This window comes from Polypterus senegalus, chromosome 5 (genome assembly GCF_016835505.1).
Source record: "Polypterus senegalus isolate Bchr_013 chromosome 5, ASM1683550v1, whole genome shotgun sequence".
NCBI lineage: Eukaryota > Metazoa > Chordata > Cladistia > Polypteriformes > Polypteridae > Polypterus > Polypterus senegalus.
Genome location: NC_053158.1, coordinates 539,469 through 554,362, shown reverse-complemented (window position 1 = coordinate 554,362; position 14,894 = coordinate 539,469). Strand labels below are relative to the sequence as shown.

At 50.9% G+C, this 14,894-nt stretch overlaps 1 protein-coding gene across 2 annotated transcripts in view; it reads right to left on the bottom strand.

The window, feature by feature from the left end:
* Nucleotides 1–14,894, bottom strand: part of LOC120530090 (phosphatidylinositol 5-phosphate 4-kinase type-2 alpha) — a 36,000-nt gene that overhangs the window by 13,848 nt on the left and 7,258 nt on the right. For both annotated transcript variants that reach the window (XM_039754245.1, XM_039754246.1), the window contains exons 2-6: nucleotides 12,478–12,575; nucleotides 8,302–8,398; nucleotides 7,832–7,984; nucleotides 5,603–5,749; nucleotides 898–936 (exon numbers count right to left, since the gene is read on the bottom strand). In XM_039754245.1, the coding sequence (XP_039610179.1) occupies nucleotides 898–936; nucleotides 5,603–5,749; nucleotides 7,832–7,984; nucleotides 8,302–8,398; nucleotides 12,478–12,575 (534 nt within the window). The remainder of the gene's footprint in view (nucleotides 1–897; nucleotides 937–5,602; nucleotides 5,750–7,831; nucleotides 7,985–8,301; nucleotides 8,399–12,477; nucleotides 12,576–14,894) is intronic.

Below are 14,894 nucleotides of genomic sequence, written 5' to 3'. Positions count from 1 at the left end.
CTGATGCCCATGTACGTTTCTGTTTTGCTATCAAAACATGGGGCCCAGTGCTTTACTGTGCCCAGGGGCTTATGATGCTGTTAAAATGGCCCTGCCTGTCACTTCTTAAGCTTGGCCAGAGTGCGTGTGGCACTGATGTGCCAGGACCCTGCCCAACTAGAGATCTGTGGGCTTATGATGCCACGCCCTTTGGCATAAGGGGCTCGTTGTGAAGCGTTAACGCAGGGCTGCTTGTACGCCATCAGTGGACCCCATGATGCATTTCTTTGCATCCCGTGAGCTGCCATTATCTTCATGTGGCCCCCCACGCTTACGCTCCCCTTCTTTCGCTCATTGATAAAAAAGCACAATTTGGTAGTTGGCAGCTCTGTGACAAGGACAAAGAGGCCACCACTGCCCATTTCCTGTGTTCGAGTGACCTCTCACCAGGCCAGGCGTGTCTACGATTGTCCCCTAAAGATGGACATTCCTGGTATCCCGTATTGCTGCCCCCCCGTTACAGACATCTGCTCCACTGGGCTCTGTGAAGGGAGTTTGAAAAAGTCCCACCAAAATTGGGTGAACTGGGGAGTCAGCGGTCACTTCACAGACCCCCAAAGTCCCCGGAATGTCCCCTGTGCCTCAAGGTTGGCTGAACTTTGGCCTTGTGGTGGGGACTCCGATAAAGCACCCTGCACATATAATAGACAGGACAAGTCACGTCACGGCTGCCCCCAAGACAGGAGAAGAGCACCGGCCAGGCAGAAGGAGAAGAGAAATAGAGGACCAAGTTGGGTGGGCCGGGTGGGCGAGGCGAGAAGAGGTGTGGGGAGACAAAGAAAGGACGAAGCCCCTCCAGCTCTTCGGTGTCTGCAGTCCCAACAAGAGCAGCCGAGCAGACGGGCGCCGCGCTCTTACCTTTTCTTTATCACTGGCCTCTCGAGCCACCGTGGAGCCCTGAAACACACAAAAGCAAAAAGACAGGAGTTGAGTAGAGCGCCACCTTGAGGTCGATGACACACACGGCCCTGTGACAGTGAGGACGCCCTCACAAATGACGACATGAAGAATTTCTAAATCTTAAACAAGCAGTCAAAATTAAAGTGGATCCATGTTGGGTGTGCCCACCTGTCACCATTCAAACACGGGTCCGTGATGTGCCGTTTGTCACCTTTTGTCACGCCATGATGTGGCGTTTGTCTCGTTTGCTGCGGTCATCCCCCACAGCATCCATGATGAGGAGATCTGGGCTCTGGGAAGGAGATACACAGCCAGCAGGGGGCGCCCTTAAAAAGTGCAGCCACACTGGAGCCCACATGGTATCTTTGGCATGCAGTCAGACCCTCCACTTCGCCATCTTCACATGTGCCAGCCTTCAATTCAGTTTTTCCCCCTCATCAAGCAGCACTCGGAATGAAAGCAGGAATTTTTACAAAGATAAAAATAAACTGGAATCTCCCATTGACACCAGTAATTCTAGCCTGGGGTCTTCTTGGCCCAGTGAGACCACCCCGGAAGTGTGGATTTTCTCTGCTCTTCTTCACTGCAGATCCTCTCAGGCTCTGCCAGGTTGGATGGAGACCACCGGTGTTCAGCTGTTTTCAGGTGTCCCTCCAGATTTGGCTCAAGTCCGGGCCACTCAAGGACATCCCCAGAGTTGAGAGTTGTCCCTAAAGCCAATTTGGAGGACCAGGGCACTCTGAGCAGGTTTTCATTAAGGAGGTCTTCATGTTTTGCTCCTTTCAGCTTTCCCTTGACCCTACTAGTCTCCCAATCCCCCCCACAGCATGATGCTGTCACCACCAAGTTTCACCGTGGCACAAGGGGTGAGTGGTGCCTGGTTTCCTCCACACAGGACACTTAGTCATGGCATCATCACACCACAGGATATTCTATCTCACAGTCTGAGGGTCCTTTAGGTGTTTCCATGCATTTCTTGGCCGCTCTACCACGAAGCTCAGATTAGTGGAGTGTTGCAGTGGCGGTTTGTCCTTCTGGAAGTTTCTCCCATCTCCACGTGTTCTTTGGAGTGATCATCAGGTTCTTGGTCACCTTCTCTCCTGATTGTTCATTTTAGCTGGGTGGAGTTGTGCTTGGCCCAGTCTTCTTTCATTTAAGAATGATGGAGACCAGTAAGCTCATGGGAACCCTTCAGTGAAGCAGCCGTCCTCAGACCTGAGCCTTGACACCAGGCAGGTCCTTCAACCTCATGGTCATGGCTTGATTTCTGGTCACCTGTGGACCTTCTATAGACAGTTGGGAAAGGTGCTCTATAAATAAAGTATTATTATTAGGTGCGTGCCTTTCCTAATCTGTCTGGACAATTGAATGGACCACAGGGGGACTCCAAACAAGGTGCAGAAACATCTCGATGATGACAAAAGACAAGGACACACCTGAGGCAAAGCAAAGGGTCAGGACACTCACGTCATTTCAGCTTTGGTTTTGTCATACCAAGTGTTGCTTGATGAGGGGAAAAAAATGAACTGAAATGATGTGAGCGCAAAGAAGGGAAAGTGAAGGGTCTGAGAACTTGGGAGTCTGCTGTGTGTCCCACCCCGAGGCTGAGACACGAGGACAACTTACTGAGGGGCTGAGGACACAACTCGCTTGAATGGCGGCCTTCAAACAGCATAGTCTTCGGTGACTGGGGGGGAACTGGAGATGTCTGTCCATTTCAGCAGGCTTGGCTTACTTAAAGCTGTGACCTGGCATTGCCCACTTTGCTGTGTTTTGGCGCTGCCAGGCCGTCTCTTTCATGTCCCTTCATGCCTTCTCAAGTGTCCGTTCTTCTCGTTGGGCCACTGCAGGTCCTGAGTGACCCCGTTGTAACAGATTTTTTTGTCACTTGTGCCAATTTGCCCAGTTCCTTGTAAGCAGGTCTTGGATCAAACCAGAAATCCAACCTCTTGAAGGACAATCACTACCTTACCAGTCTTAAACAGGCTCCTACACCTCTAATGAACCAACGTAGTACACCAAGTGACATGGGAAATTAGCACAGATGACAATATTTAGGTGGCAGTGCCACATAATTCCAACCCCCCAATTGTAGACATAAGGTTTAACATCAGCCACACGGACCACCTGGCACTCCTTTGGGTCTGCTCCTGTTCCCCTGGTGGCCCTTCATGAGCTTCTTAACAAGTGTCACTGCTCAAATCCAGAGAGATGGCAGGCTATGACCTGAGCAGGTCGCCCATCCTCGATGTCACACCTGGCACATCTGGATGTGGAGTCCCCCAGACTCTTCAGCACCTCTGGTCTCACCTGATCCCGCGTGTGTATTGTAGGCTTTAGGAAAGATGCCATGGTGGGGTCAGTGCAATCCAAGTAAGCGTCCCTCCGGTAGCTCCATGCACCACTGTGAGCTCTGGAAGCCATCTGTGCCAAATTCAGACAGCAATGATGATGATTATGACCATCATCATCATCTCCAAATGGGACCCCCCCCACACACAAAGCCTGCAGGTTGATGGCACCCTCAAAGTCTTAACATCAAACAAAGGAAATAACTCCAGCCTCACAGTCATCACAAGGGTGGTGATCTACGCCTAACACCTCCCTGGGTCCTTTATGATGGCAGACTGGAGATATCCAGAAGGATGGCCAGGTGGGCTTTTCAGGGCCTGACATATGTGCCATCCTTTCTGTCGCTCCATACATGGGATGTCACCAAATCTGCACCCAGAATCTTCACAGGGTTCTTGATTCTCCCAAAGTGCTCAGCAAAGGAGCTGTCATGATCATAACAGATGAATTCTGGGACCTCATTTTTTTAGGACCACCAACTGAACCGCGATGGAAGGAAGCAGCACAGAATTCTCAGAATGGATGTGACTGGTCATGGATCATCCCCAAACCTCGGACATTACAGGGCTGGTGGTCTGGGGTTGAGTATGTCCAGCAAGTTCACAGCCACAGCATCTGTGGACAATCCGTAAGGATCTCAGAGCCAGGAAAACGTATCACTACGCCACTTTCCTGCCCATCAGGTTTGGGCTCACCAGACGTCATTGATCAGCCACCTGCCCTTGGGAGTCTCCTGCCTTTGCTTGCAATTTCCATGAAGACGACTTCTGATGAGACCTCCCTGTATTTTGGGGACTCAGAGCTGACAGCATCTGCTGGGCTTCTTCTGATCTGGAGGGGACATCTCAGCTCTCGGGGGTTTTGTTGTTCTCCTTATGTTTTGTGCCCTCCTGCTTTAAATCTGCACATGTCTCAAGTTGTCTGTGGGCGGAGCCCCAGGAGGTGGGGCTATTGTGACATCACTGCCCCCGAGTCCGCCCTCTAGCTATTTAAGGTGGAGCAGCAGGAGTTCAGGTGGCTCGTCATTGAAGTCATTTGGAGTTTTGGGGCGAGTTCTGCCGTTTCGTTGCTTTTTCCGATTTCTTTACTCCTCTCACTTCTTTTCTGGATTTGTTCATCTTAGGACTGCCACTCGTTCTTTTCTCGTTCTTTCTTCATTAATAAATGTTTCACGTTTATAAAAGGATTCTTATTACCTTTTGGGCACAAGTGCCAGTTTTGCTTTGTCACTTTCTCCTGTAAAGCATTTTGGAAAAATAAACCATAGCTTTGGATCTTTAAACCAGTTTTCCTATTTTTGGACCCCTACTGGTGTGACTAGGAGTAAGCTGGTCATGAGAAGTAAAGTGAAGGGTCTTTGGGAGGCCTCGCCCAGTTTCTGCCATGTTTGAGACTCCTTTCATGACAGCGTCACTTTGGTGTCCATCTCATCAGCTGCACTTCACTTCGGTGGCCTTCCTGGTTGCCCCCCATACCAGGGGTTTATCTTACTCTGTCTGCTTGGTAAGGCCTTGGTGATGCGGATGGCTGCTCTGCTGACTCATCAAGTGACAATATGAACCTGCCCTGCACCCCCTCCCTCAGCCTTGGCTGCGGTGGTCCTTTGTTCTGCTTCTTTCATTTCTGTTTCAGCTCATCACTTTGGTTCCACCAACCACAGAACATTAGCTGCTCTTTATTACCCTGCACTGGGCTGGAGGCCCACAAAGCCATCACGTTTTCACCCATTACGTCATATGTCACTTTTCTTTAATGAATTATAAACATTTCCCGGAAACTTAAATTTTTTTGGAAATTGAGTGTTTTGGAGAGGGCGGCACGGTGGCGCAGTGGGTAGCGCTGCTGCCTCGCAGTTAGGAGACCTGTCTGGGTTCACTTCCTGCGTGTCTGCGTGGGTTTCCTCCCACAGTCCAAAGGCATGCAGGTCAGGTGCATTGGTGACTCTAAATTGTCCCTAGTGTGTGTGCTTGGTGTGTGTGGGTATATGTGCCCTGTGGTGGGCTGGCGCCCTGCCCAGGGTTTGTTACCTGCCTTGCGCCCTGTATTCGCTGGGATTGGCTCCAGCAGACCCCTGTGACCCTGTAGTTAGGATATAGCGGGTTGGATAATGGATGGATGTTTTGGAGATCTACTGTCTCCTCTTTTCTACTGATGCATTAATGAAGCAGATGAACAGTAAACGTCTGGGACCAAAAAAAGATAAGAAGCTGGGGGGCAAAGACTTTTGCACAGTACAGAAACCACAGAGTGCCACCAAGCTCCGCGTTAAGGAGTGTCCCGTGAACACACACGTCATAGGCTGCTCACTTACCTTCAGGTCGTACTTCCGGCACACCGACAGCCGGTGGCTGAAGACGTTTCTCGTTACAATCATGTAGGTCTCCACGCCGTCCACGGTGAGCCGGTACATTCCCAGGAATTGCGGTAAAAGCGTGTTTCCGTGGCACTCGACGATGAACTGCAAAGAGAAGGAGCAATGAGAGAGAGAGGCCACAAGAGGGCTTACTGCTCAGCCCACCAGTCAGCGGTCACTTCACAGACCCCCAAAGTCCCCTGAATGTCTCCTGTGCCCCAAGGTTTCAGGAAGCTCAAGAATGGGAGGGGCAGAGCACATCAGGGCGGGGCTTGGCAAATTTATTTTCAATTACATTTACACTGATTTGCTCAGCAGATACTTTTATCCAAAGCGACTTCCAAAAGAGGTCAACATAAGCAGATAATCTGTTTAGAAATTCATACATCAGGGGGGTCTCCAAACACTTCTTACACACAGTGAGGAAGTCAGCAGATCAAATGGAGGTGGCAGCTCTGAGATTTGATGGCACGCTGAGGTGGCGTCACCTGCAGACCCTGAGTGAGGCTGGAAGGGCCCAAGGACCTCACTAAACGTTGACTACCCGGTAGGCACTCATCACGTGTGCTGCTCCTGGGAGCCGATGTGGTGACCCACCTTGGCTAACACAACACCAGACACTGAGATTTTGAATGTGGCTTAGAGACCCACGCCAGTGCCCCCGCCAGCTGAGAACTGCAGTGGTCCTGACGTGAGAAGGCCAAAGCCGGGACCAGGTGTGGTGCTGCAGACTCCATCAGATGTTGTATAGAGTAGAGTGAGTCTGCACGGTCAGTGAAGGCCACCTGGTCATTGATCACCACCCCAAGGGTGGGTACAGAGTTGGGGTGGGGGATCGGGTTTAGTCATAGTGAGCCAAGCCGAACAGCGGAGATGGTGGGCTGAGTGGACAGAAAGGTCTGTCTTTGTCAGGTCGAGTTGGAGATGTTGCTCCATCATCCAGGTCGTGATAGCAGTGAGACATGCAGAGATCCTAACTGATGCCAAGTGGGCATTTCAAAAGAACACCAGCACTGCACTGATGGAAGGAACCATAGAACCTGATGGTAAGGTCCAGGCATATAAAGAGAAGGAGAAGAGAGGACAGACCCTCGAGGCACCTCAGTGCTCATCTGGGGCACTGATAACATCTCCCCATGCCAGGGCACGTGGCAGGCTCTGCCCAAGAGGTGGCTCTCAAACCACCTGAGGGCAGTCACAGTGATGCCAAGGGCAGAGAGGGTGGCGAGGAGGTTCAAAGACAGAGGAATGATCTAGCAGGGTGAGGGCATCCTAAGCCAATCCCTGCCTTGCCCATCTGGCAGTTCCACACTGTTGGGCGTATTCAGCCTAAATGTTTGTGATGCGCCTTCTGTTGGAGTGCATACAGTAATAAGATGCAATGCAGTTTTCATTCCTACAGATGGCGCACAGCAATCACTGCTGTTGAGAATCTGATATCAAATGACGCAACCAGCAAACTGACAGTAAGTTAACAAAGGAAAACTTAAAAAGATTATATATATATATATTATATTTATTAAAAAATGACTGGGTGATATTTTAAACAATCGGGTTTAAATTAATTTAGCAAAATAAGTGCAGCCAGAAATTGTGTGAATGAATAACAAACTCACTAAGTGGTTACAAAGAGGACACTTTAGCCTCCCAGGACCCGAGTTTGAGCCCCCCATGGTCAAAGTGTCAGGGTGACAGTCAGTGGGCTCCAATGGGGTTTGCACTTCCTCTGTCACTTTTGATTTCCTATCATTTCATTTTTTGGGTTACAGACGTGGCTGCCTGCACCATCTGTTGGAATGAAAAATGCAGTGCCTTGAATGCATTCCATGAGTTCACATCAAGGATGGCACCCTTGATGTGGTGGGGATTGTGGACGGCACCTCCGCTGTCTTGAATTCAATTGGTCGGCACTTCTGCACTTCACTTTAGCCAGAAGACCAACAGGCCACAATTTATCGAGGCCTTGGCCAGCGACATCCTTATCCTTATTAACACCCGACCTCTCGTGTTTAATGTACAGGCTGCCCTACATGCTTCCATTTGTCTTCTCCCCCCCAGGCCAAGGAAAAGCACTTTATTCTCAGACCTCGACTCTCTCTGCCAGACCTCAGATGTGCCCGCTGGGTCCTTCTTGTGAAAGCAGCCTGCAGGAAGCTGTGGCGACCAGCAGGGGTCAGCAGCACCCACCTGGTGGTACTTCTTCAGGATGTTGTGCATTTCAGCGACATCTTCACTCGTGATGGTCTTGATGACGTATCTTTTGTCGTAGGTTGTGTGGAAGCGGGCACCGCTGCGTCCCTGCGAGTCGTTTGTGAAGGGCGCGCTTCTGGTCAGGGAGTTCTGGAAGGAAAAGAAAAATGGAAAGAGTAAATGAGCAAGCGGGGGGGAGCATCAACAGCCGAAGTGACAGTGGGCACCACAACAGGTGGTCCAAGCTCCATATGTCGCAGAGGACTTGAAGAAACGCCAGCCTGAAGCCACTTTCTGCCATCACCCTGAGGACTGTGCCAGTGCACTGCAGGGATTTGGCTGCCCATAGCAAACATCTCTGCGCTCCTGGTGTCTCTCACGACCGTCAGAAACATCCAGAGGAGCTCGACTTCAAACGGCACACCAGTCCTTATGGGCCTCAATCAAGCCTGGCAGTACCCTTTTACCTGGTAGTCCTGGTCATCGATGGCGAATCGCTCTCGCAGGTTGCGGAAGACCGTAGGGCAATACTCCTTGAACTTAAAATGGCTTGGCATGTTTTCTCTAAAAAAAAACAAACAAAAATGAAAAGTGTGAGCAGCTGTGAGAGGAGCAGGCCTTTCACCCCAAGTTCACCAAGATGGTCCAAAATAACACCAAGCCAGGTCTCTGAGTGTCCGCCACTCATTCCACGGGTCTGCGGATCTCAATGGGAAAAACAACTGAAGCGTTTGTGCAGAATCCACACCTCGTGTCCCATAACTCTTACTGAATGGACTTTAACGTCAGAGCCGTGAAGATCCCCTGGACTAACACTTGGATGAGGTCTCCTCGTCATCGTCGTTTCCACTCTCCGTGGTCCTGAATCAGCCTGTTCTCTGCTCTGCTCTCCTCTCCTCTGCCATTTTCTTTGTAGACCTGAGACTAAAACGGCGCACGCAGGACTTCAGGTGTGAGCCCCACCAGTGTGTTATGAAGATCCTCCATTATTGCTTGTGGTATTCATAAGTAACAAGTGGAGTCCTTCCTCAAGCGGGTCGCCTCTTCCTCTCCATTTATAAACTGAAGTGGTGTGGCACAGCCCGGGGTTGCTTGGCTCAAATGTATTTCCTTTTTTTTATTTAACTTGTGATCTTGGAATAGGACCCTGTGATGAGAAAGGCGCTTTATAAAATAAAGACCCCTGTGTGCGGTCTGCTGCATATAGCGCCTTTACACCACTGCAGAGCCAGAAGGAGCCCCTGCCAATCACATGGTGAATGGCATCAAAGGCGTCATGTCAAGGGGGACACCTAGTGGAGACTACGTGAAGTGTGTTCAAGGCGCTTCCTCGTACAAAGAGAGTAAAGCAGCAAAGTGGAGACCCCCGCCGATGACGTGAAATTCCTTTTCTTGCCAAATCCTGTCTCTTGAATTCTGAGGGGCTCCTGAATGACTCCTAGAATCACCCTGCTGGCATTTGGACTGGTGGGGGGTCAGTGTGGGCAGTGTGCCCCTGTGTGCAGCTGGCACTCTCTCTTTGTATTCACATGGGTGTTTGCAGATATGCCATCCTGGGTGGTCAGCACATCTGGACAGGACTGAGTCTGTGTGCCAACAGAGATGGACAGATGGATTGCGAGTCTGTCCATCTGCCTGTCTGTCTGTCTGTCCGTCCACCCACTCAGTAAGATTTCCCCTTCCATTACCTGCCAGTTTGTCTTTGTGTTCCTGTACTGTTGTGGCTTTTCTGAACACGGCGCTGCTGGTCACTTCCCTCGTCTCGGCCTTGTCTTGTATTAAGAATACGCACGTCGCTCTTCTTTGTCTCCTGTCCTGTCCCCTTACAGTGGGGTGGGGCCACCTGATGACTCCGCCCCCAATCTGTATTAACGGGCACTTTTGTCTTTGGCACTTTGCTAGATGGGCTCCGGACTGAGGGCTGTTGTCTGGTTCACTGGGCTGTACATTTGCCCGCTTTGGGCCGAGCTTATATTACTCTGCTTGAAGGGACTTGACCCGCTGTGTCTCTTTTTTGAAGCATCTTGAATTAATCTTTTAAAAAATTAAAGGAACGCTGCTTAGCTTCAGTAGATCAGAGACTTTAAAGGCCTAAGTTCTATTTTTGGAAAAGCCCACCCCATAGAGTAGTTAAGGTGCCATTCCAGTGGGCTCACGCTCACACTACGGGCACATCTGGGCAGTTTGTGGTGGCACTTGTCTTATTTGTGCTTCATTTGTGGCAGGAGTCCCATCAAAATGCATTTGAATACCCCCCCCTTTAGACCTCCGGCACATCATCAGGGGGTCCTGCCCAGTGAGACTCCACCTTAAGGGGGCAGGGCAGGAGACGAACATCACCGATGTGTCCTATTAATCAAAGTCCCACGGGCACAACATTTAAATAATAACATCCAAAAGACTAAAGGAAGCAAGTTATAGACGTGAGCCAAGGCGACCCCCTGGGCTGTGCCACACCAGTTTATGCTCAGTGATAGCAAATGGAGGTTAAGAGGTGACCCGCTACGACCGGGAGGAGGTGAGGTCTCACCTGAAGACTCACAAAACAAAAGACACAGCAGCACCAGAGGAAGTCCAGAGGAGAGTGACGGGGACGGCACCACGGAGAGCAACTGAGACCACAGACAGCGAGAGTGGCAGAAGGTCTGAAGGTGGCGAATGTTCTCAGTTTAAAGCAGCACTTCGGGATTTTTCTTCACAAACGTGGTCTACTGTATAGACGTTGAGGTGGGCACGCAGGTCCCTTACCTGGATGGGACGCCCTGATTATGGAAGGACCAGGGGAGAGAGAGGACTTCCAGGACAGTTTCTCCCCAGGACCGACTGAGGGCAGCCCCCTTGGTTTCTAGTGGAGCCACGGGTCATAAGCATAAAAGCTCAACCCTGTTGGGCACCACAGGATGGCACATGGATGTTAGCAGGGCCCTGTTTGGCAACTGGAGGAAGAAGCTCATTGGGCACCTTCCTGGTGCCCCATACAAAGGGGCCAGTTGGTGCCACTCAATGGCCAGAGGCAGAAGGAAGAGGACAAAGCCTGTGTGAGGGCCTGGAGAAGGCGATGAAGGGACTGCGGAAATAAAAGGGGGTGCTGTGTGCTAAACCTGCGTCCTGCCTGTCTGTGTCTATGTACCCACTTGGGCATCACAATGTTTACGACACAAAGTTGTGTTCGGAAGTTAAGCGTTTTCTAAACATTTTTTAAAAACACACAGCCTGTCCTGGCATTTTCTAATGGACCCCGAAGAGGCGTCTAAAACAGACTGAACACGTCCCATGTTCAAGCCAACACAGAGGTCAAGTACTGATCTGCATCTTGCAAGCACACACTCTAAGTGCCACATGGGTTAGATGGGCATCCCGACCAGGAAGGGGACGGGAGGCCTCAGCAGGTCAGTCAAGCATCCCAACCAAAGAAGAGAAAGGGGTCGTACCCACGGACCCAAACGGGACTTCCCAAGGGGATGGATGGATGGACAGCCAGGACAGAGGAGGAGATTCCTTACCCGGATGGGAGGCCCCGGGCAAATGGACAGGTGTCCCCACCGGACATGGCTCCAGTAAGTGTCCCCTGTTCAGGAAAGGACCGTGTCTGACGGCTGTTTATTCCCCCCAGGTGCTAGATGGCAGCAGCCCACCATATTGGCACCCGTTTGGGTACCAGCAGGGAATGCTGGGAAATGTAGTCCAGCACAGCAGCCCTGATTGGGCCCATGGGTGCCACAAGAGGGCACTGCAGGGAGATGTACTTCTTTTTTATACGGGACTTCCATGTAACTTGGAAGTACTTCCAATGGGCATCGGCCCTGGCACCAGAAGTACTTGATAAAAGGGTCAGGCGAGTCGGAGCTGAGAGACGAGAACCTGTTCTTAGAGCTCCGTTACATCTGGACGTACTGACACTCTGTCATTTGAACCGGGACTGGCGCCGCAGGTCCATCACAACACATTCGTGATAAAATAGTTGATATGTGTCGTGTCTGAGCCAAAAACAAAAGTTCTCTTCTTCCACAGCGACGTCTCACCACCTGGCACTGTGGTTTCCACCCGAAAGACAAAAATCACATAAACGGTTTGTGCCCGTTCTTGGTATCGTGTTCATCCTTTACTTTCCTATTTATGAAAATCACACAAACAAACAAACAAACAAACAGGAAACACATCTGGAAAGGCACTATATAGAGCCAGAGTGACACGTCTTACGTGTGACAATGAGGTGACAACTGAAATGGGGGCCCACTGACCGGCCTAAGTAAAAGGACATGAGATGGAGGAAGATGAGGAGAAATCTTAAAGTGATGAAGAGGGGACCCAAGAGCACCACTTAAAGCATTGAAAGATGCCATGGACAGGCTTGGCACCTGGAGGTGGACACTACGGGGGGCCCAATGAAGTGCCTGTGAGGCTCCTGGACACTTTTAGGTGGGATGCTGACCCCGTGGCCAGCGAAGGCAGTTGTCACACCTTTATGTCCTCGAGAAGGTGATCCCAGTGAGCACAGTCACAGCACACGGCCCACTTGGACAACCCCATCCGGACCACCTCCTCATCTAAGTGGGCTCAGCTGATTTGCTCCTGCCCTGTGCCCCTGATCTGGATAAGTGGGTTTGGATGGATGGATGGATGGAAGGAAGTCAGCCACTTACTTATTGAAGAGGTGATTGTCCACCTTGATCTTGGAGTAGGCCTTGAAGTCGTCTGGCATGAGCATCACTGGCACCTGCACGTGGCTCAGCTCATTGATCTGACGAGAGAAAAGCAGAAAAGTCCAATTAGATAGAGTGGCGCGCAGTGAACCTGGGCACTGGGCTGCCACCTGCACACCCCTGCCCTCAGTGGTCACTAATATTGGAGGGCTCAACTGGGCACAGCATCTGCTTCAGCCCACCTGGTGGTGTCCTGCTGTTCTGTTCGAATATGAAGCGTGAGAGGAGATTGACTAAGAAAGATGACCAGACGCCAGGGTACGTAGCGCCCTGTGCTACCTTGAGGAGGCAGTGGTCTCAGGAGGGGGGACTTCAGGTGCGCTGTCCCTTTAAATATAGTTTATACACGTATACATAAGTGAAGATGGACCCCCACTCCCGCCCTCTCCACATGAATGCTTAAATTCCAAGGGGGACCACCACCTCCTCCTACCCTGCCATCATATGTAGGGCAGTGAATTTGAACCCACCAGGCTCTTCTCGCAGGACGCTGGGCTAAGCAGCTACACGGCATTTAAAAAAAACACCACAAGGGGATCCAAAAAACCCCCTCATGACCCCCCCACCCCACCCCTGCAAACCCAGGGCCACTTTGAGGTCTGCGCATTACAAGGTGGACACAGCAGAATGACCAGGCCGTGGCCAGAGCCACAGGGTGTGAGGAGACTGAAGACACCCAAATGGACATGAAAGGCGCTATATATCCGTTCACCCAAACACTACAGACATACAAAGCAGGCCTTGGCCCCCCAAACTCTCCAAGTGGCCTGCAGACCAAGAAGACGAGCTTACAAAAAATGGAAAAGGGAGAGGAGAACTACAAAACCCCCGGCCCACCTAACAAGGCTCCATTGTGTTTAACGGTGAACTTCTCAAAAACTCAAAGATAAGAAGAAACAGAAGGAAAGTGCAAAGAAAACCTGAAGGTGGAGCAGGAAAGCAACCAACAGCATGGTGGGAGTCCAGCAGCAAAGACCACCAGCCGAAGATCAAAAACACGTAACCCCAAAAAAAAGGGGGCCCAAACAACACAAGATGAACAAAGTGAATGGCACTTGTGCCAGAAGTGAACAAGTAAAATGGCACATGTGAAGTGCCTGCCCACCTGAAAGGCTGCGGTGGTCTACCTATGGGCTGCATGAAATGTTAAGGTCCATCCATCCGTTAAACCCACTGGAGCCAGACCCTCCATCTCAGTCTTCATCGAAAGCTTACGACGTGATAAATGCTGGGGGGGCTAAGGGGCTTAGAGCTGTGGAATATGTGAACCCAGAAACAGAATTCCAGCAAAAAGGCCACAAAGAAGCACAAAACCGATGGGGGCGCACCTGAAAGGGCCAGGGGGAGGCGTGACGGGTCGAGCGAGTGCTGAACCTCAGATTACGTTAACGACGGCGGCTTTCACGCCTCAGTACCAAACCAAATCACCTCCCCCAGCTCCCAGCTGTTTCGACCCCCTTGGCCACCCACCGATGTCACCTGAGGTCAGGTGCTACCCGACTGCCACACCAGGGTTTGTCAGAGACCCTCAGTTTCTTAATTGAGTAGACCGTCCCCCCCCCCGAAGTTCTGAGTGCGCCAATATCTGCAGGGAGCTTGGGGGTCCCAGCGTGAGGTGTTGGTACAATGCTGGCATAGAATGCTAATCCTTTAGTTTAGTTCTGTGATGTCAGGGTGGCCCCGCCTCCTGGGGCTCCACCCACAAAACACAAGTGACACAGGAGATCATCGCACAACACGTAGAAACACAAAATGTATCCGGGAAATAATGAAAGAAATTACGAGGAGTGAAAACGCAACGGACACCACGTAAGAGACAGCGGACTAAGCCTGTCAATCAAGCCCTTGGCTCCACCCACAAGTTAGCCCAAGGTCTCCTCACATTCTTATAAATCAAGAAACGCCCCACAAAGTGAGAACTCGAACAGAAGACACTTCAGTGGCCGTCATGTCTGGTGTGCCCACCTCCTGCCCGTCATGCACTTCCTGGAGGTTCCTCGCCAGACCACCATGACGGCATTGAGATCGGGGCTCTGGGGTGGCAGTACCATCTGGCACAGGCTGCATGTCCTTCTTTTTACCATTTTGATTGTTTTGTTGGGGGTCATGAAGTTGGGACCCTTCAGACTCCTCCCTGATGGCATTTATAATGGACAGTGACATTTAGCTTTTTGTTTTTATTATTATTATTATTTTTTATTGATGTCTTACAAGATCTAATCTTAAAAGTTTAACCCGGCAGGGAAGCTGGGTGTGCCCGTTCTTGTCACAATGGGTCACAATGGCAGATCAAATCGATAAGATGGCTTCTGTGAAAGACCACAGACCAGGCCAGGTAGAATTTAGATGCACAAGCA